Below are 13,976 nucleotides of genomic sequence, written 5' to 3' on the forward strand. Positions count from 1 at the left end.
TCGTTAACCCACTGAGCAAGGGCAGGGACCGAACCCGCAACCTCATGGTTCCTAGTCGGATTCGTTAACCACTGCGCCACGACGGGAACTCCCACTGCTGCTTTTTAAAATATAGACATGTTATATACATAGGAGGACAGATAAAGTTGTTTTCTGTAAATTCATTTAGAAGTATACCTATGACTAAACTTATCAAGATCCAAAAGGTTAGATTACACTCAGGAAAAGGTAAATGCCTTTGAAGTCTTTTTACCATCAAAAGAAATAATGATCTTAAGAGCTCATGTATTTTCATGTTCAAAAGTGTGAAGGTCACTAGTTTTGCTGTGTTTCTGTAAGTTTCCCTGTCTATAAAAATGCAGTTGAAATATAGCCAACCTAATCCAGATGTTAAAATTAACATTATGTTAAGTAAAAGCAGCCAAAGTGCTGATGTTAAATCACATGACCTTGGCATTTCAGGCAGATCAGATGCTTCTGGAGTATATTAATTCCCTAATCAAGGACTGGATATATGATCACTGACGCTTTAGGCATAACAAAATGCAGAGTATAAATAGGCTGGAGACAATTTATTAACTTTAGGTTGAGCTATCTCTACCTGTAAGTTTGTCATACCTCTGGAAACGTGTATATCCATCCTGAAAATGCCAAAGCAGTAACAAATATTCCTAGCATTTGACAGGAAATCCTGGAGCATGCAGGAACTTCTATAAAACAGGTGATTTTGATTTTACTACTAACCTGTCTGAGCCCTTCACTTCCCCACCCCTTTGCTGTCTGCTTTCCCCATCACTCCTCCAACCCAGTCTCTATTGTCAGGAACTTATAAATAAACTATTTTATAACAAGGTTTTCAAACAAAGAAAAACCATGATATGATTCTCCCTACACTTAAAATATAACAGTACTGGTTAACTTAAACTCTAAGTATAGAAATGACAATTTCAATATAAACTGAAGATCTTATTCTTCATTAATAATCAGTCTGTATTTCCCAAAGTTAAGATTCTGATAAGGTACAGATCAGCAGTTTGACCTTCAGACGTCAAGATTCTTTTTTTCTTTTCTTTTTTTGTCTTTTTACGGCCACACCTGCGACATATGGAAGTTGCCAGGCTTGGGGTCAAATCAGAGCTGTAGCTGCTGTCCCACACCACAGCTCATGGCAACGCTGGATCCTTAACCCACTGAGTGAGACAAGGTATCAAATTCATTACTGTTGAGCCACGACAGAACTCCCCAAGATTCATTTTAAAGTCAGAGAAGCCAAATCTCAGGACTTTCTAAGAGACCAGGAAAGCTGTGTTTTTATTGTGCCTCTTTTTGGTTTCTATTATAGAAATAATAGGTTGTAAATCATATTCTCATTCATGAAATCTCTTCTTGAATGGTATAAACCAGTTTCTGTGCTTAAAATGTTATGATTCAAATTCCTTTAAAAAAGGAATCACCATTGACAACACCTGACAATTAGAATCTGACCTATGTAAAATCTAAAACAATTATGAAGATACACATTAGTGGCCACTTTTAAGCCCCTACATGATGACAGACTTACAGAGATAGGAAGCTGGGCTATTTAAGATATGTGTCTGTTCCCTTTATTTATTTATTTATTTATTTATTTATTTTTTCTTTTATGGCTTCACCTGCAGCATATGGAAGATCCCAGGCTAGGGGTCAAAACAGAGCTACAGCTGCCAGCCTGCAACACCAGATTTGAGCTGTGCCTGTGACCTGCTTCGCAGCTTGTGGCAATGCCAGATCCTTAAATCCACTGAACAAGGCCAGGGATCAAACCCTCATCCTTACGGACACTATACTGGGTGTGAACAGAATGGAAACTCCTGTTTCCATTTAGAAGACACAGTAAAGAACACTTTAAGCATCCATCCCCTTATGTCTGTTTACATATATAAATTCAGACTGAAACCTGTCTATAAATTTCATTCTCTAAATACTACTTACCTCTGCTTACTTAACGTTTCTACTGACAAGGTGTATTATATTTGAACCAAAAGTCCAATAAATAAGAGCCTCTGAAACATTTATCTTTGTCTAAGAGAGATGGCTAAGACTATCCTCTCAGCTAAGCAACATGGTAAACAGGTTTACATTTATAATGAAGCTTCGTTATCTTAATAAGTATTATGAATTCTCAGATAAAATATCTTCAAATTATATAGTTTAAAAGTGTGAAAATTTTGTTAAAATTTTTAAAACTCTGAAAAGACAAAAATATGCTTTCCTTATATAATTTCCCATTATATCAGAAATATACTTCTTCCAACTAATTTGCCTCTATGAATCAGACTAAAGAGTTTGGACAATTACCTTCTGACGTCCATAAGGGACTAAAAAAATAACATGCAAAAACTGAAAGTGCTTAAAAGTGATATGTCTTAAGTGTTAAAAATGATATGATTCTGGCTTCAGAATTTTATTTTAAAGGTTGTATAAGGCCAGATTATGAGGCTGTTTGCAAACAAGGGACTCTATCAGATGCATGAGATGAAAGGGAAAAATGAAAAGACAAAGGAAATACATGTTCCATGTTGTACAACCATTCAGTAATAATATAACCATTCAGTTAACCACTGGTTAATAACTTAATCATGCAAAGTAACCACTCAGACTTACCTCTCTACATGAGTCACATTATTGCGATTTCTAGACCTTCCGGTAATTTAAAATACTTTATTAAAAAGTAAGTTTTCAATTTAAAATTACATTATTAAAATTATAGACTCTTAGACGCTTAACTGAAATTAAGGCCTGGGTCACTTTAGAAGTACCAAAAATAGTGTATAAGAGCAGTTTAATGAAAATATCACCAAAGGCTAATACATCACACCTGGACATGCTTTCCTTATGTGTGCTTTTAATGTGTCTGATTCTTCAAACCTCAATCTGTTCGTATTGCCTGGGGTGGGGTGGTAATGGGCAGCTTGTTCAGAAACACAAACCTTCTCCTGGGACATCTTCTGAGTGATGTGTTAACATGATTTTAAAATCATGAAAACTCTTCCCCAAAAGGTAACATACATACCCTTTTCAACACTGATGACATATAGCTTCTTCAGGTCCTTTTCCCTTTCACAGAAGAATTCAATCATGAACAACACTACCCAACTAGTGATTCATTATAAAATAACTTCTCCCCAATCTTCCTATTGTGATCAATCCTCTATAAACTCTAGAAAATGTATCCCATCAACTTGCATGAAACAGTCCCAATGCCTAAAAGGCTTAACACTCATATCTCAGTCATGGCTGTGGGGCCAGGGAAGCGAGCATGGTGGCCTCCTGCACTCTTCACACTGTGCTCAGGGACAAAATCAGGGTGGTTTCTATGTGCAGGCTGGGGTGGGGACAAGGCCCTTGTGTTCCACTGGTTTCCACCACGTTGACTGCAGTCACTGGCAGCAGAGAGCCTGGATGGTTGGGGAGTGGGAGGGGAGCACAGTTAGTCAACAGGAACGGGAGAAAATGAATGTGTAAGGGGTAATAAAAGAGAAGGCAACTGACCAGCATGCACCCTGCTCTGAGTAGTTACCAACTTCTACTCCATGCAATGATGACATTCAAGAATAACAAAGAGGGGAAAATCCACAAAGTTACAGGTAGTGGCAAATGTCAATACGGAAATATGTATAAGCAATCAGAGTCAGTAAAGTGAATTAAAGAGGAAATTTCACAGATAGCAAGACACTGTATCTGTCCCTGATGTTGCTATCAAAATCAAAGGCTGAACTGTTGTCTGAGGTTCCTAGGAGAAGAAAAAAAAAAAAAAACTTATGTACTTAATTCAAGTATCTGAAAGGACAATTCTACATAAGGACAAAGGCATAAAGAAAAGGGCAACTGTGAAAAGTTATTTCCCAAATCACGTGACTTCACAAAAAACGAAATCCAGGAAATAAAATGCAGAAAGAGCATTAAAACAGCGATAACAACAAAAACAAAAACTATCCTCACAGAGGCCACGTAATTTTACATCAATGTTTCCCATTAACAATGGAGAATCACATTGAGTTAATAAAAAAAGAAATGGAGAATCGCTGTTCCTTCTATAATCCAAGTTCACAGGACTTTAGAATGAAATTCAACAGGGACAGATAAGGTGATGAGGTCATAAGCCCCGCCAGGAATGGCTTACTAAAATCTTAGATACTTTTAATTACAAGTGCTATAAAAAGGTCTATCAAAGTCGGAGGGTAAAACATGCATACAAGCAGCTCCTGGTTAGAAATAATCAGAGTCCTCCAGTAGAAAGAAAACATTTGTCAAAGTTTTGTCACACGACAAAAAAACGGCAGCATGTATTTAAGATAACTACAAAGGGGGAAAAATCATGCTGATTGTAAAAGATGTCTAAGAATATTTTCCAAGTATTATTCAGTTTGATTTATAAATAGCATATGGATTTAAAATACATAAATTGTTTCTCAAAAGACAGTTTAAATATTGGATACTTCTAAGTTGCTAACATACCAAATCATTCACTGATATAACGGTGTCATTTAGAAGATATCAGCAAGAAAAAGCTAAAGAACTGAACAGGGATCGTGTTGAGATTAAACTGGCTAACAGTTATCTAGCAGAAACAGAATAGTCTATTATGTCCAAAATTTATTAACTCATCACTTTCCAAAGGAGGACTGTTTTATATTCATGCAAAAGTATAAATAAGAATCAAAGCATGCAGAAACAAAGAATGAAGTGCAGAATGCATCTCAAATTAAGGCTGGGGAAATCCGTTAGCTCCAAGACAGGTCAGTTCTATGTTCAGTTCCAGGCCACTGCTGACACAGGCTGAGGCTCACTAGGTCTAAGGAATCACTTTGCTTCATTTCAGCAAAGGAGGTCTCAGCACAATTACACAAAGATAGGACCTACAGCTCCAAATTCTTCATTTTTTTTAAATTCAATACTCTGATACAATATTCTCTTTTTAAAGGCTGCATCAAAGGTACTGAGTAATGCCTAATAAATCATCTTAAACAGATTTTAATACATACTAATGACAATTGGAAAACTAAAGATTTAGTGTCATAATGCAGATGCAAACAAACCAGACTCTCATTCCATATTAATATAAAAGGTAAGCATGAATTAAATGAGTTTTATAATTGAAGTTTCAGTACTATGATTTCCTGCCAATAAAACCTGGCAGTAACATCAAGAAATAAAACACAAATGCTTACTGGAGCTGCGTTTTCAATAAGAAAGTGAAGAAACTCTTTTTTGTGGCTTAAAAAAATAAAGACTAAAATTCGACATTTAGAAGCCTCACTGTTTACACTTTAAGTGTGTGCCCATGTGCACACACATACACAAAGTACCACCACCACACTCAAGTAAAATGGGGAAAAAAGGATAAAGGAAAAAACAGGGGGGAAAATCCCAGCAATCTCAGAAGCGAATGAAGTTATTTGGAACTGAAGTAAAAATATGCCCAACCATCAAGAGCAAAGCACCTTGCAGTTAGTTAAGCCAAAATCAAAGTGAAATATAATTATGTAGCAGAGACTGAAAATAATCACCAACCACTGTTGACCCACCACCATGAAGGAAGAACTGGTTGCACAGAAAGCTGACCAAAACCTTGAGATCACCACAGAAACTCATTAGATTTCAGGTACTACACAAACTAAGAGCAAGAGAAAAAGAGAAAAATTCTATGAATGATCAAAGTTCATTTCATAAATAGACACAAAACTTGAACAGACGATGCAACCAACATGACCATTCAATCCAGTAATTCCCAAGGAGCCCCCCCATGCCACATATATTTAATTGGGAAAGGATGGACCCCACTGATTAACCCCAATAAACCACAAAGTATCCATATTTGCATACTTTGTATTAATCCAAAAAAAAGACCCCAGGAATCTAAACAAGGATATTCTCTGTCATGAGATCATTTCTCCATCCCCCCAAATAGAGTATTTCAGGCTTTGGTTTATTGGACTATAATTACATTTGTTTTGTCTTTATCTTCAGTCTTTAATGAAGAAAACATACCCAAAGCAGCAGTATCCTGCTGCGTGGAATAGCATGTAACAAACACATTACACCCTTATGGATGAGGGAAAAAATTCTACTGACCAATACTGAAGCCTCTCTCAGTAGAGAAGCACCCAGCATGCTGCTCATGCTCATGCTGACCACATAAGGAGAGCTGTGATGCTCTTCACTCAGACACTGCCTTCCTTCTCCATCCACATCTCTTGTCCCTCTCAGTGTGACTGCTCAATAAACACTTCTTTTCAGATTACAAATATGAATAATTTGCCTTCAATCATATTAAAAGTACTCTCAGATTATGGCTGGGGATTCATAATGCCCTTATACAAGCAATATTTCATTTTGGTTTAATGAGTTAACGAACCATTTCTTGTCATGCTGATCTGCTGCAGGACTCCTTGGACGATTCTCCACCTCCACAAGCACAGGACCAGAGGGAATGGAAGGAATCACAGGCAAAGAAGATTTCACACCCCAAGCCTTTGGATACAAATGATAAAAATCATTTATTTTGTCTAGATAGAAATCTCCTCACCAATAACAGAACATTAAAATGGAATACTATCTATGTAGTAAACAAGATATAACAGTAAGCACAGTAACAAACAAATGCTTGAATGTTATACCATCTTGGAGACAGATGATAATCTAACCGAAAGTTGGTATTTTATTCATTCTGTAGGATACAGAGAGACAGAAAATGTTTTACAGAACACCTGTTCTATTATAACATCTTAGAGAATAAAATGAGAAGGTCTCACACTACTGAGCCACTTTGTAGCCAAGAAAGAGAAAAAGCACAGAACTTTCTGAAGGTTACACCACTATGAAAATTCAGTTAATAACTCTACAGCTTGTTACAATTAACCACAGTGTTCCAGTGCTTTAGAAGCTTAATACTGCCTTACCTGTTGGGAGCCATTACTCTGAGCTGAAACATTATTGTGAACACTATAATGGGGGAAAAAATAAAGAAAAATTACTGTGGGTACCTAAAACCAAGAATGTAAGATGTCCAGAAAAACATCTGCCTTTATAGGCAAATACCTGTTTTTCTGCTCATTTGGTATTTCCATATAACCTATATTGTACTTGGGCTTTAGATGTGTACTTGACTACCAATCCTGTTCATCCACTGGACAGTATCTGTCAAAGATGACAAAATAGACGGCAGCACAAATGATTCCTTAAATTCAGAGCACAAATACCCACATAAAACTTAGCTGTCACTTCTGCATATTTCTACCTTCTCAAGATTTTCTAGTGTTGGCAATAGCTCAGCATTTTATAACTCTAAAGACCTCAGTATAAAGTTAGAAACTTCTCCATATATCCTCTTCCTCCAAATGATTTATAAAATGTTTTAAAATTTTTAGCTTAGGTTGCACTCATTCCCCTCTACCTCCCAAAAAACAATTTCAAAAACTCAACATACAATACACAAAATAAATAGAAACAAATCTCAGAATAGCTAAAAAACGAACAAATATTCCATGAGAGTAAGACCTCAAAGATGAGATACTACCACAACAGAATTAGGTAAAAGAAGAGTTGACCCTCTTCAGACTTTCTGATATAAGCATAACTAGTAACCTGATGTGAAGAATTCATCTAAGCTAACTATTCAATGTTACAAAACACTTTCTTCGAAAGTGACAAAGGGAGTTCCCTTCATGGCTCAGTGGTTAACGAGCCCAACTAGGATCCATGAGCATGCGGGTTCAATCCCTGGCCTCGCTCAGTGGGTTAAAAGATCCAGCATTGCTGTGAGGTGTGGTGTAGATCACAGATGTGGCTCAGATCCTGCATTGCTATGGCTATGGCACAGGCCAATAGCTGTAGCTCCGATTCGACCCCTAGCCAGGAACTTCCATATGCCACGGATGAGGCCCTAAAAAGCAAAAAAAAAAAAAAAAAAAAGTGACAAAATATCAACAGATTTAACAAGAGCACTGTGTTTCAGGGAGATAACAGAATTAAATACATTCAATTCCTTATTGTTATATTACTGACCTTCAATGATAAGGAAAGAACACTTAGTATCCTAAGGAGATTAAAAGTACATCACTGCCAGAATCAAGATGGCACAGCCTTCTCCTCAGCTACACCCAATTATTATATCCAGCTAAGATGTCACTCCAGTAAAAGGAAATGGGCAAAACTTCTCAAACACAAAACAAACTCTGAATACAGGGTCCAGGGGCATCTCTTAGAGAACAAAACAAAACTATCTACTGATGAAAGACAACCAATTAAGTGGTCAAGAATGAAGAAGCCTTGGACTTTCCACTGTGAGGATGCAGGTTCCAACCCTGGTCTCGCTCAGTGGGTTAAGGATCTGATGTTTCCACAAGCTGTGGCATAGGTTGCAGATTTGGCTCAGATCCAGTGTTGCTTCGGCTGTGGTGTAGGCCTGCAGCTGCAGCTCCGATTTGACCCCTCGCCTGGGAACTTCCATATGCTGCAGATGCGGCTGTAGCAGAAGAAAAAAAAAAGAAAAAAAGGATGAAGAGGCTTTGCTAACAGGCTGGGTGATGAGGAGTAAACACCTTATACCCTATGTTTTATTAACTACATCTCTGTTACAAGATTAAGTCACCAGAACTTGCACTTCCACTGTCTGGGTTCAAATGAAAACTGCCCCACTAGCTCTGCCCTCTTTACTGTAGCTTTCTCATTTGCACGAGACTGTTAGAGGGATTAAATAAATGTTGGCTAAGCACAAAGACAAGTGACAAATAAAACCAGCCAACAAAAAAGTACTTAAAAGAAATATTGTTTGGTATTGCTCTGTTGCCAAGGCCAATGTAAGGCCTGTCAGACACAATTTCTTTGTACTAACCATGTTGTTCTTCCCAGAATAACTATGCTGTATTAAGTAACTCATAATCCCCAGCAATAATGAAATCTCATCCAACCTGTTCAGTAAGGAAATCAGATTCACTACTCTGGTCCCCTAGGTTACTCTCTGAAGCTTTTCCTTTAAATGAGAATAACTCCAATAGGTGATAAGTAAAAAGACAAATAATAACATGAGAAAAATGCATTTGTAATAAGTGATGTTAACTGGATTTTAGCTATTTTAAAAGAATTTAAAATGCAGAAAGCACTGTTTTCTCATAATTACACACTCTCTCACCTCCATCAATGTGAACAGAACAAATACTGCCCCAATGCAAACTCCCCTTTTAAAGGACTATCTACTCTTTTTTTTTTTTTTTTTGTCTTTTTATGGCTGAACCTGCAGGTATATGGAGGTTCTCAGGCTAGGGGTCCAATCGGAGTGGCAGCTGCCAGCCTACGCCACAGCCACAGCAATGCAGCACACTTAACCCACTGAGCGAGGCCAGGGATCGAACTCAAGTCCTCACGGATGTTAGTCAGGTTCGTTAACCACCGAGCCACGACAGGAACTCCAGGACTATCTACTCTTATACCTCCTCTGTTCATCATTTCCTCCACCATTTCTTCTTTTCCTCTCTTTCCTGTCTTCAAGACTGTCCATTAGGCCTGTCAAGAAGTACTAATAAATGACGTGTGAACTGTTCTTTAAAACGTCACCTCTTCTTAAGATACTTTATATTAGTCAAGACTCACAAGGGAGTAGTTATAAAGAAATAAAACAGGACAAGGAAAACTAACATCAGCCAATTTAAAATCCTGTTATTCAAATAAGCACAGTACAAGGTCAAGAAGCTTTTTAGGTCAAATAGTTGTGCTTTTTCAAACAGTACTGCTTTCCATGGTTCACTGGAGCAAAACTGTTTCTGCAAGCAGAACTCTAAGGGCAGGAACGAAAGGGCATTGCTGCCAGCCCCAGCCCAGGTCCTCTCAAGCACTCTTATGAGCAGTGCTCAATAACCTGCAGGAGAGTAAGTCCCTCTCTACATTTCACTCCTAAAAATGTATCCTAATCAAAAAATAATTAAGTATCATTGCTTGAATACCCCATTTTTTTTTGCTGTTTTCCAAAGCTAAAAGCATCACTCAAGAAGAGAGAATAAAATTTAGTTACTAAAGTTAAATTAATCTTAATTCTAGGAAAGAGACAATATAGTCATATTCATTTTTTGGTCAGATACATGTATCTTAGAATATTTTTAAGGACAAACTCTGGCAAATAAAAAGCCTTAATTTTTCAACTGCATATCACTACTTGAATGCTCTGTTTACATTTCTGCTAACTTTATCAGATTATCTTCTTCACTGTAAGCTCTAATAGTCTGTCCCAGACTCCTTTTCAGGAGAGCAAGTCATGATTCATTAAACAAACAAAACATAAATACTTTAAAATATACAGAATACCACTCCATTTTGCCTCCATTTTTCTTAAAAGCATAGCTTAAAAATAACTCCAAGGAAAATTTAAGTGAATAGCTCAGAAAAGGCATAAAATTTTGTTTTTTACCTCATTAAAAATTCACAATGGAGAGAATCCCTCACCCTTCCTCCCTACTCTACCCATTTATTTATTTTTAACAGCTTACTGACAGCTAAAGGAACTTCAGTGAAATCCTTACGCAAAAAGCAGAGTGCTTCTGTGATGAGTCACTAATCACAGCCTGGCTTTAACAGCTTTCTAAGTGAAAAAAAGTGAACAGGACATCTCAAGGTGAGGCTTGACCATATCCAGCACCCAAACCAAACAATGTCTCCTTTTGAAGAAGCTCTAGTTATACATCTGCCATACAGGAGTACCGGTAGTTTTTTAAAAAAAACTAGATGTGTATATCCTGAATCAAACAGTTTACCAGGCATTCCAGGAGACTCTGAAACATACCAATGGCTAAGAAGTATTATATCAAACTACACATTGTAACATACACTATTAAAATTAATGACTCATCGGACACAAGACTTCCAGATGGTGGTCTGAGAACAATGGTAGATCCTCTCCCCAGCACAACATTTAGCTGGTTGAAATTATTTTTAAAAAAATCATTAAAAGGCATTCATCAAATGGAGAAACATGTATTCAATAAAACCTACTAACTCTTAGCACTGAGGCTGGCATCTGAGCCACATTTCACTCCCCTCCCCACTCTCCCAGGTTCAGTGTGGTGGAAGCTGCAAGCAGGTGGGTGTGGCCAAGAAGGGGGAGGTTCTCCCAGCCAGCCAGAATTTAAACCAGCTATTTTAAATATCCTTGAGAACCAACGAAACCCAATGTGAAGAAATAAAGTATGAGAACACTGTGTCCACAATCAAAAGAATATCACTAAACAGAGAACTACCTTTTAAAAAAGAAAGAAATTCTGGAGTTTAAACGCACCATACCTAAAATGAAAAGTTTGGAGTTCCCATCGTGGTGCAGTGGAAATAAATCCGACTAGGAACCACAAGGTTATGTGTTCAATCCTTGGCCTCTCTCAGTGGGTTAAGGATCCTGCGTTGCAGTGAGGTGTAGTGTAGGTTGCAGACTTGGCTCGGATCTGATGTTGCTGTGGCTGTGGCGTAGGCCGGCAGCTACAGCTTCAATCAGACCCCTAGCCTGGGAACGTCCATATGCCACGGCTGCAGCCCTTAAAAAACGAAAGGAAAGGAAAGGAAAGGAAAGGAAAGGAAAGGAAAGGAAAGGAAAGGAAAGGAAAGGAAAGGAAAGGAAGGGAAAGAAAATAACATGAAAGTTCACTACAGGAAGACACAGCAGACTACAGCAGGCAGAAGACAGGTCAATGAGATGATCTAGACTAAGGAACAGAGAAAAAAAGGAGGAGGAAAAATGACCAGAGACTGGGAACCCTGTGGGTACCATCAAGCAGAGCAACATAAGTGTAGTGGGAATCCTAGGAAGAGAGGAGAGAGAAAGGGGCAGAAAAAGCCTGAGAAATAATGAGTGAAAACTTAGCAAATTTGATGAAAATAATAAACCACAGAAAAGCAACCAGAAAAGAACTGGATTGATAACACTTAGATCAGATCAAATAGACTTTGAAACAAACAAAAAAGTTAGTAGAGAAAAATAGGATCATTGTTTATAATAAAAGAACAAAACAATTAAAAATATATATACATGCCTAACAAAAAGTCCAAAATACATGAAGCATGAACAAATAACTGAAGGGAAATATATAAACGACTGGGCAAGAGTAACAGGAGACTTTAACACTCCACACTGAATAATGGATAGAAATATGCCCAAATCAATGATAAAGCAGAAATGAACAGTAAAAATCAAGCAGACCTAACAGACATCTACAGAATATTACACTCAACATTATTCTCAAGTGTACACGGATCATTTTCCAAGATAAATCACATGCTGGGCCATAAAACAGGTCTTAATAATTGTAAAGGGATCAAAGTCATGCAAAGTATGTTCTCTAACAGAGTGGAATAAAATTACAAAAAAAAAAAAAAAAAAAAAAAAAAGGAGTTCCCTTCGTGGCTCAGCAGTTAACAAACCCAACTAGGATTCATGAGGATGTGGGATCGATCCCTGGCCTTGTTCATTGGGTTAAGAATCCAGTGATGTCATGAGCTGTGCTCTAGGTCGCAGACTTGGCCTGGATCCTGTGTTGCCGTGGCTGTGGCTATGGCTGTGGCTGTCAGCTCTCCGACTGGACCCCTAACCTAGGAACTTCCATATGCTGCAGGTGCAGCCCTAAAAAAAAATTAAAGATCTCAAAATCCCAATAACCTAATCTCCCACCTAAAGACACTAGAAAAAGAAGAGAAAACCAAACCTAAAGTAAGCAGAAGGAATGAAATAATATACCAGAGTGAAAATTAATAAAACAGAAAAGAACAAATAAGACTGATGAACCCAAAAGCTGGTTCTTTAAAATGGCCAATAAAACCGACAAACCTTTATCTAGACTGATCTAGGGGAAAAGAAACTCAAGTTACTAAAATCAGAAATGAACCAGCAGGAGTTCCCTTTGTGACACAATGGGATCAGTGGCGTCTTGGGAGTTCTGGGATGCAAGTTTGATCCCTGGCCCGGCAGGGATAATGATCAGGCAGTCCTGCAGCTGCATCTTAGGTTGCAACTATGGCTCAAATCTGATCCCTGATCAGGGAACTTCATATGCCTCAGGGCGGCAAAAAAAGAAAAAAAAAAAAAAAATCGAATGAGGACTTTATCACAAAGTTTACAGAAATATAAAGGAAGAGAATAATACAAATAAGTGTATGCCACAAATTCAGTAACTTAGATAAAATGGGCAAATTCTGGAAAGACAGAAACTCCCAAACTGACTCAAGATGAAAAAATGAAACATGAATATACCTGTAACAAGAGACTAAACCGGAAATTTTAAAACTTCATACAAAGTAAGTCCAGGCCAGATGGCTTAAATGGTGACTTGTACCATATATTTAAAGAGCTCTTTACAAACTCTTCCCAAAAAAACCCCAGAGTGAAGGAAACACTGCCCAATTCATTCTGTGAAGCCAGTGTTACCCAATATCAAAACCAGATAAAGAAACTACAAAAGTGTCTTTGATGAATACAGACACACAAACCCACAACAAAACCAGTGAACCAAATCTAGCAACATATAGTGTAAGGAAGGATTATACCCCATGACCAAGTGGGACGTTCCCCTGGAATAAACTGATCTGCAAAGCAACCTTTGTTCTTTGAGCTCCCTGTGTGCAAGGGCCATAATTTATTCATCATTTGCCCTTAGTTACATGCCAATAACAAATGTATGTCATTCTCATTATAAACAGCCCATCTACCCAAACCCACTCTTTTTCTTTAAACTGTTATTTTTCTTTGTGTCAATTTTATCTGGTATTATGTATTTATTTGTTCCCTGCTATGTCCACCATGCTCAGGGACAAGATAACACTTGACAGGTCTTCAACAAATATTTGTTCAATGAATGACAACAACTACAGAATCGTGAAAACATTCTATTATCAGTTGCAAGGTATGACCTACCTGAGTTCTTCAGGTTTTCCTGTACCTCCTAATGGAAGAAAACAGAAAACAT

At 37.7% G+C, this 13,976-nt stretch overlaps 1 protein-coding gene across 17 annotated transcripts in view; it reads right to left on the reverse strand.

The window, feature by feature from the left end:
- EPB41L5 (erythrocyte membrane protein band 4.1 like 5) overlaps positions 1-13,976 on the reverse strand; it is a 137,041-nt gene that overhangs the window by 67,661 nt on the left and 55,404 nt on the right. For 12 of the 17 annotated variants that reach the window (XM_084999617.1, XM_084999616.1, XM_084999614.1 and 9 more), the window contains 3 exons: positions 13,925-13,952; positions 6,942-6,984; positions 6,398-6,513 (listed from right to left, as the gene is read on the reverse strand). In XM_084999617.1, the coding sequence (XP_084855743.1) occupies positions 6,398-6,513; positions 6,942-6,984; positions 13,925-13,952 (187 nt within the window). Of the gene's footprint in view, positions 1-2,680; positions 3,438-5,567; positions 5,657-6,397; positions 6,514-6,941; positions 8,478-12,606; positions 13,953-13,976 lie in introns of those variants that run through there. The other 5 variants (XR_014829652.1, XR_014829654.1, XM_021075143.2 and 2 more) reach the window with 3 other exon arrangements.

Source organism: Sus scrofa, chromosome 15 (assembly GCF_054392235.1).
Source record: "Sus scrofa isolate SSC_HxYL_T2T_F1_AM1 chromosome 15, Sscrofa_HxYL_maternal_Yorkshire_Landrace_v2.0, whole genome shotgun sequence".
In the NCBI taxonomy this organism is placed as follows: domain Eukaryota; kingdom Metazoa; phylum Chordata; class Mammalia; order Artiodactyla; family Suidae; genus Sus; species Sus scrofa.